Genomic DNA, 18,746 nt, shown 5'->3' with positions numbered 1-18,746 from the left:
CTAACCAAATCACTATTAACACCCTCCCTCTTTCTGCTGCACCTGGCCACCTAACCCTGGGTTTCTAAGCCCTAATCTTCTTCCTAAGTGGTTGGCTGGACTCTCCGTCTGCCTTGGTACTTGGACCTGTCTCATCATCAGGGGTATTGATGTCCTTTGAGGTGTGGGTTACTTCCTGTCGCTACACTTCACTGAACTGACTTGATATACTTCTTAAGAAATACTTACCAATGTGGGGTCCCTGTGTTCCCTCTACCAAGCAATTCTTCCTCCCTTGATGGCTTCTAAGGTCTTTTAAAGTCATATAGTGTATATTCAAAACAAAAGGATTACCAAAACAAAGGATAAAAGCAAGATTGTAGTTCCAGTGAAACATGTTTTCATATGAACTTTGGATTGCTGTCTGAATTTGTCCTATACAATAAAACAGTGACCAAGAGGCTCACAGACTGTGACTGAAGACAGTGAAGAAAATAAAAGAAACTGACTTTCAGTAATTCAATTGTCCTTTTCGATTTTGAAAGGAAGGATAACATTGAAATGTTCCTTGTCCATTGGTTCAACACATTCAGAGTATGGCTTTTTCAAAGGTCTATCAAGTGGCTTTTAAAAGGGACATTTTGAAATCCTATTCATTGTTATGGAACTCTAACAATATTTTGGTGTCACTAGATACCTATTTTGAAGCACAAGTTAACTTAAGGCCAGTTGTTTTCCGTAATTTCAGAATTAAAATTCAGCCCCCAGATTTAATATTTGAACTCTAGCCATCTATTGGCACCGCAGTGGACAACTGTCAGGTTTGTTGTCAGCGTCGATGTGCATCTTTATAATTGGTAAAGATGAGGGGGATGGCTAGCCTGCTATGTGCTGTGACTGCCACCATTGCAGTCTACATAAGCATTCTTCTTCTTCTCCTCCTCCTCCTTTCAGCTTTTCCCTTCAGGGGTCGCCACAGTGAATCAACTTTCTCCATCTAACCCTATTCTCTGTATCCTCCTCCCTCACACCAACTAACTTTATATCCTCTCTCTCTACATCCATACATCCTCTTTGGTCTTTCTCTCAACCTCCTGCCTGACAGCTCCAATTCCAGCATCCATCTACCAGTATATTCACTATCACTCCTCTGTACATGTCCGGGCCATCTCAGTCTGGCTTCTCTGACCTTCTCTCCATCGCATCTAACATTTGTTGTTCCTCTGCTAGACTCATTCCTCATCCTGTCCATCCTGGTCACTCCCAAAGAGAACTATAGCATCTTCATCTCTGTGACCTCTAGCTCTGCCTCCTGTCCTAGCGCCATTGTAACTGTTTCTAGGCCATACAGCATCGCTGGTCTCACCACTATCTTGTACACCTTTCCTTTCACTCTGACTGAGAGTCTTCTATCACATAGTACCCTTAACACTTTTCTCCACCCATTCAAACCTGCTTGAACCCATCTCTTCATCCCTTCTCTATACTCTCCTTTGCTTTGGACTGTTGACCCCAAGTTCCTGAAATCCTCCAACGTTTTGATCGCCACTCCCTGTAGCCTCACCATTCCATCCAGGTTCCTCTCATTCAAACAATTATACTCTGTCTTGCTGCAACTAACTTTCATTCCTCTGCTTTCCAGCACATACCTCCATCTCTCTAGATTTTTCTTAACTTGCTCTCACTACAGATCACAATGTCATCTGCTAACATCATGGTCCATGGAATTTCCTGCCAAACCTCATCTGTCTGCCTGTCCATTACCACCGCCAACAAGAAGAAGCTCAGAGCTGATCCCTGATGGAGGGATCTCACAGCAAGCATACATGTCCTGCACCAATCTAACATACTTCTTTGCCACGCTAGATTTCCTCATACAATATCAGAGCTCCTCTCTTGGCACGCTGTCATATTCTTTTTCTAGGTCTACAAAAACTCAATGCAGCTCCCTCTGGCCTTCTCTGTACTTCTCCATTAGCATTCTCAAAGCACATGCTGCATCTGTAGTACTCTTTCTAGGCATTAAGCCATACTGCCTATTTCAACTCTCAGTCTAGTTTCTACTACTCTTTCCCATTATTGTAATCAATTCATTAGATGTGTGAAAATAATATTTTATAGTCTCAAGCAAGTTATATTGTATTAGTACACAAGTGACGTGTGGTACCGAATCAGTTGGACAGACGTAAGGAAAACCCTGCTTTGTTGACAAATCCAATTCCAATGAAGTTGGGAGGTTGTGTAAAATGTAAAAAAAAAACAGAATACAATGATTTGCATATCATTTTCAAACAATATTCAGTTGAGTAGACTATAAAGACAAGATATTTAACATTCAAATGATACATTTTAATGTTTTTGCAAATATTCACTTATTTTGAATTTGATGCCTGCAACACATTCCAAAAACAGGGGCATTTTTACCATTGTGTTACAGTGTGGTACAGACTAATTGTTTATGCTTTGTAAGTGGAATTCATTCCCATTTTTGCTTTATGTACAAATTCAGTCGCTCAACAGTCCGGGTTCTCCATTGATGTATTTTGCGTTTCATAATGTGGCGCACACAATAGGACAAGTCTGGACTGCAGGCAGGCCAGTTGAGTACCCGCACTCTTTTACTATGAACCCCTGTGTTGTAATGCATGCAGAATGTGGCTCAGCATTGTCCTGCTGAAATAAGTAGGGACGTCCCTGAAAAAGATGCTGCTTGGATGACAGGGTATGTTCTTCCAAAACCTGTATGCATCTTTCAGCATTAATGGTGCCTTAATAGATGTGAAAGTTCCCTAGTCCATGGCCACTGACAACCCCCATACCATCACAAACCCTGGTTTTTAAAATTTGCACTGATAACCATCTGAACGGTCCTTTTCCTCTTTTGCCCGGAGGATAGGCATCTATTATTTCCAAAAACAATTTGAAATGTTGACTCATCAGACCGTAGCACAGTTTTCCACTTTGCATCAGTTCATTTCAGATAAGCTTGGGCCCAGAGCAGCCAGTTGCTTTTCAGGGTGTTGTTGATGTATGGCTGTCGCTTTGCAAAGTACAGTTTTAACTAGCATTTGTAGATGTATTACTGTATTAATGGACAATGGTTTTCTGAAGCGTTCTTGAGCCCTATACTTACTTGTGAACAGCAGAACCTTTTGGGATCCTCCTTTTCTACCCAATTAGGACACTCACCTGTTTCCAATTCACCTGTGGAATATTCCAAACAGGTGTTTTTTGAGCATTCCTGAATTTACCCAGTCTTTTGCTGCCTCTGTCCAAGCCTTTTTACAATTTCTTGCAAAAGGCTGGGGCAAAAGGCACTCATATTCAAAATGAGTGAATATTTGCAAAAAAATAGTAACTTTTATCAATTTGAACACTAAATTTATTTTCTTTGGAGTGTATTCCACTGAATATAGGTTGAAAGTGATTTGCAAATCATTGTATTCTGTTTTTGTTTATGTTTTACACAACGTCCCAACTTAATTGGAATTGGGGTTTGTACAAGTTGAATTGAAAATTCCTTAGTAATTACTTTAAGATGCAAAATGATATATAACCATGTATAAGGTGATACCAGGGGGCACATTTCCAGTTACCTGCGCATTTTAATCATATTCATTGAAAATCAATTGAACCTTGTGGAATTGGAAAATAAGAGAAATCAAAATCATCAGGCAGCTCTTAAGTCTTTGATTGATTGACAGATATCCTTAGGATCCATAAGAGTAATTGATATTGATGCAATCATAAGGGTATATTGAAATTTGTAAGCACAAACCGTGCTGAAATTGTTAGAGTAGGTAAAAAGAAGAGGAGCCCCCCCCCCCCCCCCCACATGTTCACTCCCTCCTGGGGAGAAAACCCTTAACCGGGAATGCAAAACATTCCAGGGCAGCTTACTCATGCTTCAACTGCATTTAAACTTCAGTGATTCCCTAATGGACTACAATTTATATTTAAGGTGTTTTTCACATCTGCTAATACAACACTCTCATAATCAAACTGCTTTGTATTGTACATTGACATCTGTTTTAATTTTTTTCAGGAAAAGAGTTGTTTTTAGATCAAGTTTTATGGCCCATATGTTGTGGTAAAGTCTATTTTTGTTCCTGTGGGACAGTCAAATCTTGTGATAATTTGTTTTTCTACTTACAACTAAGGACCAGCTATTTATGTCGCAAAAATAAAATTCAGAAGTAATTTGGAACACACCGAATGTCTGGAAAAGTAGTGTTTCTATTAAGTTTGCATAACGTAAATTGCAAAGCAATATACTGTCAGTTTCCCTTGAAAAAGACAAACCAAACTTGCTGTTAATTGCTTATGTATTGTTATCTTTTGGGAGCCGAGGCTCAAGTGCTTATTGAGTGATTTTAATTTTTCCTATCTTAACATCTTATCCAGTAATTGGCATTTTTGACATTCTCCTGGCATTCGGTTTGTTTGCTGGTTATTTATTTTAGAAGAGATTTTTAGATTGAATCTTGTCATGTCAACCAGTTTACTTGTTGTACATGCACAAAAACACAAACTAGCTGGTGCTAATGACATTTGGTAATATTTGCATGATGAAATAAAGAGACCCCACCCAGTTGAAGAGCTATAATTGGTTACATTACGTTTTTGATACTTGTTACATCTTACATCTTTGTCATGCTGTGTCCCCTACCCAAATAATTTGTAATGTACCGTATTTTCCACACTATAAGGCACACCTTCAATGAATGGCCTATTTTAAAAAAAAAATTATCTACATGGTGCACCGCATTGTAAGGCACATAGAATAAAAGCTACAGTAGTAGCTGGGGTTGCGTACTGGTAGCTCTTATTGGTATTGCGCCGCCTTCGTTGAAAACAATGTATTTCCAACTCCATTTGTCACAGTTCAAAGCTTTTCATAAAACAAAAGCACCAAGAACGACTGCCTCTGAATTCATTTATGTTAAGTTTGCTAGCTAGCGCTGTTGCCTTCATTTGAATAGTGACTGTGGTTACACTTCTACTTGCTGCTCTCTGTGCAACAACCCACTTTTGAAGTTTGTCCTCTTGACTTTAGCCATCTTGCTTTGTTCCTTCGGAAACTCTGTTTATTCTTCTTTACATGGTGTAGGTCATCTTGTTACTTTCTCCACTTCCGCACCATTGATTCCTTAATGTTGTATTCTGTCACTGCTGCTCTATTCCCATGTTCTACTGCATGACTGATAGCCTTGAGTTTAAACTCTGCATCGTAAGCGTGTATCTTGAAAGAACCGTTTTGGGGTCTTCACACACACACAAACACACACACACACACACACACACACGGAAATAAAAATGCACGCTTCGCGCAGTCATATCCCTGCATGCACCGCGTGCTACTTCTTCTACGGGAGGGAATGGAGTCGGCGGCTGCTTGCCGTGGTTGTGAGACCTCTTGTGGCTCAATATTGATCCATATATGAGGCGCATCAGATTATAAGGCGCACTGTCAGTTTTTGAAAAGATCAAAGGCTTTAAGGTGCGCCTTATCGTGAGGAAAATATGGTACTTGTCTGAATAGGGGGTTTGACATGGAGCCGGACATCTGCTATAAGCCTGGAGTCACACAGGACCTAATCTTTGGGACTATATACAAACCTGAGAAATATAGAATGACGCATCAAATGTTTGGATTATCCAAAGTTTGTAAGTTGCATTGATATCTGTGCAAAAAGTGAATCATTTACGTAATCAATTTTTGATCATATTTACCTTCCCTGGGCTGAAGTGATAAAATTCATTGTGAATATAAATGCCAATGTTATGTTTTCCATGGACAGGGTATTGAGGAATTAATAAGATTAGGTGTCAATATTTCTTATTGCATTTTGTAATGCAGATTAAATGGCCAGCATTCAGCACTTATGTTTCAAAGACAGAATGAAGAGTTGTGGGTACCTCTATTTAGGTTACGTCATGCTATGTTGTGTTTTAAAATTGGAATTTACATATGGTTACTGAGTAGTTTCACAAATAAAAATGGACGTTATCTTATGTGTTTATAAATTAAGAATATTCAAGCCATAGCATGAGGTTAAGTTGAGTTGCAGAGTCTCATTTGTAATTGTAAAATTTAAATTTTTGTAGTTGTAAAATTGAAGAGAGTACTCCAGCTGGTGGCATCATAATCTGAGGTTGGGTTGTCAAGATGCCACCAGCCAGGTATAACAGTGAGACTTCAGCTATACAATAAGATAAAATCACTGATAGTTTTTTATGGACATTTTATGGCAGATTTGATCTTATTGACTATTGATAGTAAATTGGTTATTGTAAGCTGTTAACTTAAAACTGAAGGTTTTTTTTGTAATCAGAATCTTTTATACCTGATTTTTCAAAATCTCCCAAGTAGTACTCAACTACTTCTCATTAAATTAACTGCAGTATTTGATTTCAATACATTAGGAAGAGGACAAATGTCTAGCTTCTCGAGCTGTTGCAAATGATGCAGGTGCAGTTTGTTCTCAATAAAGCCATGCTTTGACAGAGGACAGGACTGCCATTGTATCAATATGAAGTCCCTTTTCTCTGTTTCACTCTGTAGGTTAAACACGTCATTATCACAAATATAGAAGTTGCTTTCCGAACTACACTTTTCCTCCAAAGTGTCAGTGGCACTATTATGCAAATTATCACACTTTTTCTCTTCTGAGCTTATGTAAGCAATTTTGTAAAAATATACAACACACAAAACTCTGTGCATGGTGGAGCACAAGCATCCAACTCAAGTAGTAAGTGTTGAATGAAATTCTGAAATGAGATTGTTTACTTATTACTGAAAGACTAAAGTAGATGTTCACTCTTTTCACCTTAATGAAATCGAGACATTTGTTTCTCCGTACATTACCTCTATTGTTTTTTTTTCCCCTGTCATTCATTTATAATGTATAAAAGCCATGAAGCACACACTGGTGAGTAGGTTAAGCAACTCTGAATAAGAGCCATTGTAGTTTCTTAATTAGTTTTTGATTGTAAGTTCTTCTCTGGGATAACAGATGCCTTCTGCCCCGTGTCTGGTTTCACCACATGCTGTAAGCTTTTAAGAGAGGATCAAGTATTATGTAGGAGGTTGGCTTGTTGATACTGGTTCTACACAGTCATCAGTGGTGCATTGAAAATTTCATTGTTCATTAGTCGTTTAAAAATCTATAAATTGCAGTCTAAAAAATAAATAATTAAGGAATTTATTCTCGATGCTACAATATCAAATGACCACGATTACTTTGAAAAGACTTTAAAGTAGGAAAAAAAGGAGAAACCAACTCAGTAGACTGCAGCAGTAGATCTGACATACCCAACAACCTCAAAACACCCCTAAGCTTTGTTTGAATACCATTTGTTTTACATTCTTGTCTGTTCTGTTGATATAACAGTGGAGCCTTACTGTCGTCTTATCTACATCTTTTTATAAAGTCTTCACAGAGTTGAAGTGATGGCTACTCTTGTGATGTGTCTCTTGTGGTGTTTCTAAATGCTCCTTTTAACAAATTAAATAAATTGGATTAAAAAAGATCTCCATTGCGGGGAGCAGAATTCAGGGGCAGAGGCTCCAAGTAGGCAGTCCTTTTAAACAGTATGATAGCTTTAAGAAGCAACATTCACAGGGAATTATGTTTAATGATAGGGACAAAATGTTTGAAGAAATGCAAAATGACCATAATGCGTTTTATTACTTGTTGAATATTAACTCAGTTATGGATTAAGTCATGGGTTTTGAAGATTTTTAAAACTGTCTATCTCTCTTACTGTAACAGTTGTATAACTGGCTGAGTTTCATTGAAGCTAACAATACAAAAATAGTAATTAGTACTATATGAATAAAGTTTTCCTTTCATGGTGGGGCTTGCCCAGCATAATAAAATCATCCCTGAAAGGGTTTCGTGTGTTGTGGTTTTGTGTGCTGTACCTTTAATAGGTTGGCACACATTCATGTTACTCCACATTAATCCTCTCCCCTGTTCTAAGGCTTATGGAGCAGCTCAGTCCTCTTCCAACCAGCATGTATCACTCATCTACCAATACTGAGACAGACACCAGTTTATACATGCAGAGATTTGGGATCAGTCCTAAGTGCCACAGCTTTATTCCCATGTATTCAAACTTTTAATTTAACTGTAATCATTTACATGCAACCTTCAGTTTTTCTTGGGAATTAGCCCATTAGCCGGTTTATTATCAATTAACAATTAGTCACTTAAACTTAGCATAAAAATGAATCGATAAATGGCAAATGTATAAAAACTCTATAGTCTGCTGACAAACCAGTACCAGTACTCACTTTTCCTTATAGCTGTATAGATTGTTTAGGCCGCCATTGAAAGTCACAATTTCTTTCTTTCCCCCCTCTTTGTAAAAATTAAGCAGAAGTAAATTACTATAAGTAAATTATTCCACTAAAGAGCATTTAGTTTCACAAAGGTTATATTTTGTAAGTGTTGAACCATGAGGAATGGAGGATAGAGAAATCTAAAGGTTGCCATACAGCTTAACCTTGGCGTCAGCTCTGGAATGTAGGAAGTAAGCCACACTATAATTACTCATGGGCCAGCCTCCTATGTTTTCTCATTGGCTATCAGTACGGAGACCTTTTGACATAGTAGCAAAAAGTAGCGATCTCCCACTCGCTCCTTGACTGTAGTCAAAGCAGTGCCAGTCACTGGGAACGCTCAGAGGCTAGTTGTAAGAGAGACATGTTTCGAGGTAAAAGGACAAGAGTTCAGCGTCCCCTGCCCGCACCTACCAACAGCCTGAACACATCCCACATCCACAGAAATGTAACAAGAAGGCCTCAACACTCAGGGGGCCTGTGACACAGAAGAAAGCAGTATGGTACATTCTTTAGGTTCAACCAGGCATGTAATCCTTCATAACGCCTGTGTGTATGTCAAGGGAATATGAGAAATTTTTAATAAAAAAATGTATAAATGAAAAAAGTCCTGATGAAGTGAGCCTTTCGGAAATTTCATTTTACTTGAAGACTATGTGTCAATGACGACAAGTGTGACTTAAATTTTTGCCATATTTAGTTCTTAAATCAACTCTTCTTTTGTTCCCTGAAAGTCTTGATATTATGAGTGTCATTGGCTTCTCATGGAAATCTTACATTTTTGTTCTCACAATAAATACTATGAAAATGAGAGTACATAAATAGAGTTTTAAGCTTGAAATAATAAAGCATTCTGCTGCCCTTGCACCACCAGTTTTGAGCTCTCTCTTTAGGAAAAAAATTGAGCACTAAAGGATTCAGTTTTTCTTGATTTGTTGTATTGCAGGAGTTCGCTGCACTGACAAAGGAGGTGAATGTTTGCCGGGAGCAGCTTCTGGAGAAGGAAGAGGAGATTGCGGAGCTGAAGGCCGAGAGAAACAACACACGGGTTAGTGGACAGTTCTTTTTGTCTTTATTGCAATCTAAACGTTGACGAACAAGTATTCAAATCAAATCAATACTTTCCCTATACTTTTCTGTTGGGCACAGATATTTGGCATAACAAAAGATTGCAAAATAGTGTACAATCTCCATTCTTGTAAAAAGATGGAACTACTAACTGCTTCATCATCAAATATATTTCCTTAATAGAAACAGCTTTCTGTACAAATAAGGAACAGAACCATATCTAATCCATTGAAGTGTCAAAACGGTCTTTGACCTTTTTTTTTTGTATTTGACCAACAATATGCAGGAGATTTAATGTATCTAACCTTGTATTTGCTTTCTTTAGCTCCTTTTAGAGCACTTGGAATGCCTGGTTTCTCGTCATGAACGTAGTCTGAGGATGACTGTTGTAAAGAGACAGGCGCAGTCTCCAGCAGGAGTTTCAAGTGAAGTGGAGGTCCTCAAAGCTCTCAAGTCACTTTTTGAACACCACAAAGCCCTCGATGAGAAGGTTAGATGTTGCGCTTATTTTGTTCCTCGTGTATATATATGTATATTTATTTTGTGTTTTTTTAAGTACATTCCAAATTAATTGGCAGTATAAAGCCTTGAAAAACTAAAATGATGCTCTTCAAAGTAAGACTACATGTTTTCTAGGTAAGAGAGAGACTACGTGTTGCCTTGGAAAGATGCAGTGCATTGGAGGAGCAGCTGACCATTTCACATAAAGAAGTAAGCAAACAGAACACTGATTATGACAATTATTTCCTTGGACAATTGATATTATAGAACCTGTAATTATTCTCTGAATATTTTGCCTTAGGCTTATTCATGCTTTGTATATGCTTGCCTGTCAAGACATCCAAAGGAAAAATGGATTTGAGTGAAACTTAACTCCTGTGTTTTTTTTTCCCAAAAAAAAGGTAGCCTGACAACTAATATTTTAACATTGACCATGTTCATTTGAAAATTTCTCCTGTATTTTCAAAACATTTCTGAATGAAATACATCAAATTTAGGGAATCACTCCATCCTCTCCTTTTACATGAAATTGAACATTGTTTTTCATTCAAAACCTGTTAACGATACAATTTTACCCATTTTCAAGAAGTGTCTCAACTTTGTTTTTGTCTTATTCTTAAAATATGTTATGCTTTACAATTGTGGTAATAAATACCATCTGTAAAGTGAATGCTGACTCAATTGTAAAATTAGCTTGTCATAGTTAAGTCTTTTCATGTTCCATGTATGAAAGGGGAGGAGCCTCTTCAGTCCAAGCATCAGTAATATTTATTTAAGTCGTAAGAGTTTGGTACATATTGATGGTCATTATTGGTGACTTGAACACGTTATGTAAAAATGAACAAACTTCTCTGATTTTCTCTATCTTAAATGTTACTGTCTACTTTTAGTAGAGCTAGATCTGAAAAATGGCAAAAGACAATATTTTGAGGGTATTATCACATCAACTTTTGTGGATTTGCTGTCAACTTACTCTCTTTATTATAACATTGCTTAAATGTATGCCTCATTTAGGCTTTGACCTGATTTCAGGCATCACTTGTACTAAATTACAATCTGTTTGTGTATAAATTCTTAGAAGTAAAGAGATGTGTTCACATTAGTTATCTTGGAGAAAAGCAGGACAAGCCTTGAATTTATATGTATTGAATGGGATTAAGATTGACAAAAGAGCCAGAGGATGTTGAAGTGTCCTAGATTTCCTCAGTGCGTCATGCTGCAGCACTTAATGCCCCAGTCATCTTTTGTTCCTCTGTCTCTCGGAGTGAGCCTGGGACCATATACACACTCGTACACACAAATGCACATTTAAAATAAATCACTTTCCACTTGGGTTTTATGGTGGTCTTGACCTCCTTTGGTGAGGCAGCTTTTAACTGCCTTGTTTTCTGTTGTGTCATTTGGTGTAAGGGGGTTGGTTGGTGCAATAGTCTTGTGAGTATATTGTTTTGAGATTTCATATCTAGACCATTTGGAATTTCAAGATTACTTCTACACATGTAAGAAAAATGGAAAAAAAAGCCTCATAAATCTTAACATGGAAGAAACAGAAATGTCACTTTTGTAACAGGTAGTAAAAGTAATTTTGATGGTGACAGCTGACAAACTAAACTCTTAAGTAACATACTGACCTCCTCTCTAGTTGGCTTACCTCAGGGAGCAGAGTGGCCAGAAGAGAGGGCTGGCAGATGGAACCAGTGAGGTCAACCACAACTCTGAAAACACACCAAGCACTAATGGGAAGGTGAGGTCACTCAACAGCAACAGCACCCTAACCCTAACCAGCATGAGACAATGCTATGAATGTTTTTTGTGATAAGAATCAGGCGGCTATTCTGCACAAAAAAAAAATCACTGTTTCAAAATGAATGTATTATATATTCAGTATAAATGGTTACATGAATTTGTCTTAAACTTTGGAAATCTAAAACAAGAATGAATATACAGGCTTTTGTTGTCTTGGGCCAGAACAATAACAGTGACCAGAGAACATGTCATACAAGGCATTTTACCGATTTCATAAATAAGATTAAACTGTACCAGGTGTTATTGCAGGAATTTTAGAGTTGTATAGATGAAAATAATCCAACCATGTTTTACATTGCATTGCTTTTGTTACAGTTGCCCTCACCCAACCCAGTCAGTAAGCCTTAAAGCTTGTAATTGTGAGGGACCAACCTTGCTCTAGGTGGGCGGGTCTTCAATGTTATCCCTGAACAATTGCTAATGTTCATGTAAACTCTCTTTTGTTCGCACTTGAAATGTCTTCCGTTTACTTGACATATAAATAGTTTTCTCATCTTAGATCTGAAATTCATTAGCCACACTGTTCTTAAAAACAGAATAACTTTCAATGATATTAGAAGTTCAGTATTCACTAAGCTATTTGATATTCCTCATTCAGCTTGACATAAGGGGCTGTATGATGTCATACATTTACTTTCTACATTTCCATTGTATTTAATTGTTATTGCCTTGCATCACCATGACTTTTAGCCAGGGCTTCTGATAAACCACTGAAGGATGGGTTGTTTACTTTAGCTGTTGAATTATCAAAATTCTTTTCCTGGAATTGCTAGCTCTACATTCAGTTTTGTAGTCTTCCTATTCAGAATAGAATGTGAATAGTGTCTATACTGCCACGATTCTAATCTTTTTCTTCTATTCTGACCATGAATTTATTTTCGCATATTGATGAGTTTGTTACTTCGCATGACCCACAGCGATCATCAGATGGTTCAATGAGTCAAGAAGAGGAATCTGGTTCAGGATTCAGCAAGGTTGGTGAGCTTCAAGAGGTGGTGGACCGCCAGACAGTCGATCTGGGTCAGTTGAAAGAGCGCATGGCTGCAATGGCATCAAGAATCACTGAGCTGGAGGAAGACCTTGATACTGCTCGAAAAGATCTCATTAAATCTGAGGACATGAATACTCGTCTGCAAAGGGATCTAAGAGAGGTGAGAACATAGAGGTGTGACATCAGTGAATCAGAGCCTGAAATGTTTCTGGTACTTTCCTATGGTTGTTGTCCTGTACCAACCATGCAACATGTCTATAAAACCTTGCCAAATAGCTAAAGTGGTGTTGACCACTTCAATAATGCTTCAATATCATCACATTTTTTGATCAAATTCTCCAGGTTTCTGTGATTTTGAAGGATGCAATTTTTTGCGTCATTGAACATTTTTCTTCCTGTCATCACTTGTTCTTACCTTCCCTGTCATCTTAAGATTGCCTCTTAGACTGACTAATGCAAATGTTTATGCCCCTGTAGTCAATGGCTCAGAAGGAGGACATGGAGGAGAGAATTACCACGTTAGAGAAGCGTTACCTGGCAGCTCAACGGGAGGCCACCTCTGTTCATGATCTGAACGACAAGTTGGAGAATGAAGTTGCCAACAAAGACTCACTCTTCAGACAAGTAGGTCGCAGGAGTTTTTCTGGATGAGGTATCATTCAGAGAAATGAACAAGAAAACTATGTTTTTAGCGTCTACTACTCTTATTTAAAAGCATTATCTCTCATTTAATGATTTGATGATGGTGATTAAGAGTATTGTTACGATTGAGAAAAAGGGAAAGACTAATTTCTCTCTTTCTGGGCCTTTAAGAGCATTGTTGAATCTCTTCATCCTGGAATAGATTGTGAAGGCCACATGATTCAAATCACTTTATGCAAACTTTACGCACTTATGCAATAATAATAATAATAATGATAATTATTATTATTACAATAAATGTATTTATAAAACATTTTCATCAAAGTGTTGTACAAGGGGGTGAAGCAAGAAACGTTTTTTTTAAAAAGAAACGAAAAGTTTTTTAGGTAGGTTAATAGAATAAAAATGAATCAAATTTTGTTGATACAAGTTTTTCTTTGGAGTTCTTATAATTCAGCTGTGTCAATAAATAAGACCTACACTGTAAGCTAATTCTTAGAATTTTCTACCAGTAGGAAGAACCTGCTGTGTTTCTTGACAGTTTTGTACCCCTGCTAATGAATTCCCGCTGCATGCACATACTGACCAGCACAGCAGGCCCGGAATGCAATGCCACAAAGACATCGGCTTGGCTCTTTATACATACTCAACTAACTGTGGATGTTCCTCCCTTCTTTTTACAATTTTTGTTTTGTTCTTTTATCAATGATTCTACCCTCACATCCTACATACTCTTCTTCTCTCACTTTATCTTCTCTTTTGCTCGCCGAGCTGTTTATTTATTTATTTTTATTTTTTTATCACATTCCTTACATTAAGCAATTCAAAGTAAAGTCAGAAGCTGTAATGGTGTATCATTGAATCTTCAATGTACTCGCAAGTGACTGCTTTTGGTTTGCTTGTTTGTTAAAGACAGAGGACAGAAACCGGCAACTCCAGGAGAAGCTGGAACTGGCGGAGCAGAAGTTGCAACAGACCATTCGTAAGGCTGAGACTCTGCCGGAAGTCGAGGCTGAGTTGGCACAGAGAGTAGCCGCTCTCACAAAGGTATGGATACCTGTCATGCTGGGTGACTCCTTTTCAATGGCTGAGATATACCAAATTGTCCATTGTATGTTATTGTCTGTTTCTCTGAATATCCATTTTTCCAAAATCTGCCTTACATGTCTTTATTTCATTTATTGTTTTCTTTCTTTCTGGCACTACATGGGCAGTTATTACTCTCAATAATATTGAATATGGGTCACCATTTGTCCGAGTTTTACTGTTAATTTAATTGAATGTTCTATTTTTGAACACACATACATACAAATTGGAAAAAAAGGAAATAAAAGGACACATTGTCACTGTATCTGAATTTTGTTCTACCCAAAATTATGAACACAGGCTTTGCTGGAGTCCTAAACAAGATCTTTTCCATACAAATTAGAAACAAAAAAAGTAACTGAACTACAGATATTCAGTAATTTCATTAAGCATCCTCAGAGCCTTCAGCTTACATTGTTCTATTTGGGGGTGCACAAACACCCATATCAGCATCGAAACTGCAATGTATGCATGTGCTTATAATCACATTGCTGTTTTTTTGCTGCTTCTTTGAAACTACCTGTAAGATCCACATTGGCAATGACTCAATTATGAGCACCTGACCTGGTATAACATATTTTAATCTTACTTAAAACATCTGTGATACATCAAGAATAATAGGTATTGGCTATCTGGACATTGATCAGTTATGATTAGATTTACAAAGCTCCCCGTGATATTTAAGTAGCCTCTCACCTCACATTGAATGCAGGAGAGCAATGGCTGTCAAGTATATTTTGGCTGAATGTGGAGTAAAAATATTTGTGTGTCTCAAGTTCTATTTCAGAATTTGGTGTGTGTGTGTGCTGATTATCTTCCTTTGACTAATATTGCATAGATGAAGCTTTAAGACATAAAAATTGTCAATTTTTCCAAAATAAGAAATTTAATTGCTGAAGTTCACAATTAATGTACATTATGCTTTATATTATGCTATATCCTCTAATGTGTTTGTTTTTCTCCTATGCTGTTTCTGTGTGGTATTCATTCTGCCTCTACTGCCCCTTTTCAAAAATCTAGTGTGTTCCATGTGGCTCTAAAGGCACTAAGACGCATAAGAAGGTAGACCAGCTTTACTCAAAGTGCCAGTTTAATTCCTGCTAGATACTGGAATACGCACCATTGTTCTGTTACTGAATTTAACCAGGCTAATCTAATATATGCAGATTTGTGGGAGCAGAAATGATTACATGCTCAAACATTTAAAAAGAAAATCTTGCCATTTCAGATATTGACTTCAATAGTTGAGTACAACTTTTTTTTAACATTGAATGTATCTGGTTAAGTGATGTACCAGACTAAATTTCTTAATAGGCTTCAAGATCTAATTTAGGCTGAAATCAGGCCCCTTCCTTACCATTTTTGCTGTGCTTGTGCCTGTGTTGTATGCGCTTCTGTGCTGTTACTTAAAACCCTGGGCAAGTAGCTGCCCCCCCCCCCTTTTTTTTTTATCAAATGCAGACCACCCTAATGTTCGGTGTCTAACACAAACAGGAAGTGCCAGCTGGTTTGCTCAAAGCCTTGACAAGTCTCTACCGACTGAGATACTAGAAAATTAGAACACGCTATGTCACATCATATTAACAAGAAAGCATAATTGCAAATATTAGAATGCATGATTGCATATTTGGTAAGCCATTGTTTCTCAACTGACTAATCCCCCTCCCCTTTACCTATGCTTGCCTGAAGTCCATGATAGAATTGTGATGAAATGGTGGATCAGCATCATGAGATAAATTGGCTTTTGTGTTTTATCTTGTTTTTTGGTTTTGTGCTTCACCAGTCTCCCCTGATCTAGTTGGTGCATGGTTCAATCCCTGTAGTTGTAATTTTGATGCATAGGCTAACCCCTGCCCTCTATTTCCCCCCACTCTTTAAGTACATAAACACAATCCTACTCTAGGATTTGAATGTTTTTTTTTTATTTTTTATTTTTATACAAACTGCATACAGACCAATCTTATTAAAACCATCTATCATCCACTTACTTCCCAGTGGTGGTTTAGATTGGCTGCAGCAAAAAGCCATGTGTCACTTACGTTTACTTTCAGCAGCAGTTTAAACATTACAAATTCTTTTGAAACAAAAGCAGGATATGCTGTCTTACACCAAGTTTGTTGTTTAGGCAGGTTGGATTGGCATCTTGTTTGCAACCATTTTGTTTCCTTCGATATTAGAAACTAACTGCCCCTGCCAGTCATCATTTTTTTTTTCTATGGTCTATGATTTCTTGTAGAAATGTGCCAGCCAGTAGTAAGAAAACTTTGCCCCTTTACCAGATGTCATACTTTTCTCATCTGCCCTGATATCAAATTGGTGAAGCAGCTAATAAGACAGCTTTTTTAAAACATTGCAAGCTGATATTTAAATGAATGATTATTTTTTTTCCCTCTTCATAACAAAAAGGAGTCATGTTTTAATACCACAGCATGGAGGGCCAAAATATAAAGCCTGTATTTGATGCAAGTTTTTTTTCTTTAAATTTCCTATTTAATTATCATATTTTTCCTATTGTTTTTTACAAACGTAATAACAAAATTATATTAAGTTTCATCATGCATCTCACTAAGTAGTCCTTTGCATCAAGGTCTGTAGGTGCAAGTTAAGTTTTGTTCTGGCATCTTCATTTTTATTTTCAAAATCCAATTTATTTACTCTTTCCAGTGCATTTGGGTAGAGTTTGTTAGCTTAGTGTGTCTTTGAAATCTGTCATTAGAAAAACATTAAAATAAATGAATGAATGACGTTGTGTACAAAAAGTAAACGTTCAATGATTTGCTTGTTTGGCCAATAGGCACAGCCATTAATACACCTGCTGCTTTTTAACATTACGGACCCAAAGAAACTATATCATCTGTTAAAGACAGGCCTTTAAGTGGGTATCCCTGTTATGAAGGCGTTCAAAATACCCGGATTGCTTTGTTGACATACAAAGCTTACTTCATGGGAGATCAAAGCTCACCTCTTGAGACACACTCATCGGATTTGACTGTGCTAATCATACTGACCCTCAATACGTACCGATTTTTTTTTTTTTTTCCATTTTTGTTCCTTTTCAGGCAGAAGAGCGCCATGGCAATGTGGAAGAGAGACTGAGGCAGATGGAGGCACAGTTGGAGGAGAAAAACCAGGAACTGCTCAGGGTTAGAGGGGGCATCCATTTTGAATAGATCCTCCCCATGTTCTTTGACAATTACAGTATTCAAGTGTGCAACTTGTAAAACAATTTTACTTATGATTTTGTAGGCGAGACAGAGAGAAAAGATGAACGAGGAGCACAACAAGCGCCTGTCTGAGACGGTAGACAAGCTCCTGTCAGAGTCTAATGAGCGGCTTCAGCTCCACCTCAAAGAGAGAATGTCTGCTCTTGAGGATAAGGTGATGCAATTAAATATTATTGTTTTTATAATTGTATTTACTAGACCCTTGTATCCCAAATCCATATCATTTCTATATCATGCTTGTGCCATTATTCATCGAGGTCCCTAATAACGGTCAACTTGTTGTCATGTTGTTGTCGCTCCTTAGAATTCCCTTATTAGAGAACTGGATCACACCAAGAAGCTGATTGAAGAGTCTCATCATGAGAAGGTAAGGAATCATTGCAAACCTTTGTTGTGTAGATAAAAAGCTGTCCTTCCATTTAAATGCTGTAGGTTTTTTTTTCTCTCAAGCAGTATGGATATCTTTTTTCAGGGCTACAGATGCCCCCTTTCCCTTTCATGATATCAGTACATTTCTGTTCTACAGGAGCAGCTGTTGATTCAGATTGAGACTATGAGGGCAGAAAATGAGCAGGGCAGAAGCAGGAGCAATTCCTTACTACATGGGTAAGTTGGCTTACGTATTCTGTATTGTACTCCAATAGGGGGCATAAACCTAAAATGACTCAGATTTGTTTCTGCAAAATGTCAAATTCGCATACAAAAGGCCCATCTCATATTGCATATGATCACTGATGTTTATATTAAATATTTCAGTCAAATAAATTGCTCTCGTAATTTATATATTCATTTATTTGGTCCCCTAGACGGTCACAGTTAGGCAGTACCCCAGATTTTAGGTATCCAGTGTCAGCTTCCTCAATGATGGACAGTAACTCGGATCACTATGGCAGCGCTCTCGTGCTGAGAAGGCCCCAGAAGGGACGTGTGGCAGCACTTCGGGATGAACCATCCAAAGTGAGCTCTCAGCACATTTGCTATCGTTATAAGGCCAGTAGAATTTGACATGTGTTTTATATTTGCTTACTATACTTTGCCGTAAAAACTTTTGGTCGGATCTGTATACTTAAGTATAGGTACTTAAAAAACCCTTAGCCAAGCA

General features: G+C 37.6%; 1 protein-coding gene across 12 annotated transcripts in view; it reads left to right on the top strand.

Moving 5' to 3' along the window:
- Positions 1 to 18,746, top strand: part of ppfia1 (PTPRF interacting protein alpha 1) — a 44,055-nt gene that overhangs the window by 9,652 nt on the left and 15,657 nt on the right. For 11 of the 12 annotated variants that reach the window (XM_086143823.1, XM_086143828.1, XM_086143832.1 and 8 more), the window contains 12 exons: positions 9,273 to 9,374; positions 9,720 to 9,884; positions 10,031 to 10,105; positions 11,538 to 11,639; positions 12,619 to 12,852; positions 13,170 to 13,316; positions 14,247 to 14,381; positions 17,480 to 17,563; positions 17,667 to 17,798; positions 17,949 to 18,011; positions 18,171 to 18,250; positions 18,451 to 18,601. In XM_086143823.1, the coding sequence (XP_085999949.1) occupies positions 9,273 to 9,374; positions 9,720 to 9,884; positions 10,031 to 10,105; positions 11,538 to 11,639; positions 12,619 to 12,852; positions 13,170 to 13,316; positions 14,247 to 14,381; positions 17,480 to 17,563; positions 17,667 to 17,798; positions 17,949 to 18,011; positions 18,171 to 18,250; positions 18,451 to 18,601 (1,470 nt within the window). Of the gene's footprint in view, positions 1 to 9,272; positions 9,375 to 9,719; positions 9,885 to 10,030; positions 10,106 to 11,537; positions 11,640 to 12,618; positions 12,853 to 13,169; positions 13,317 to 14,246; positions 14,382 to 15,440; positions 15,483 to 17,479; positions 17,564 to 17,666; positions 17,799 to 17,948; positions 18,012 to 18,170; positions 18,251 to 18,450; positions 18,602 to 18,746 lie in introns of all 12 variants that reach the window. The other variant, XM_086143834.1, reaches the window with a different exon arrangement.

This window comes from Fistularia commersonii, chromosome 3 (assembly GCF_037954325.1).
Source record: "Fistularia commersonii isolate RoL2024-O1a breed Wild chromosome 3, RoL_Fcom_v1.0, whole genome shotgun sequence".
Classification (NCBI taxonomy): Eukaryota; Metazoa; Chordata; class Actinopteri; order Syngnathiformes; family Fistulariidae; genus Fistularia; species Fistularia commersonii.
The sequence above is the reverse complement of the archived record's forward strand: the minus strand, read 5'-3'. Positions and strand labels throughout refer to the sequence as shown.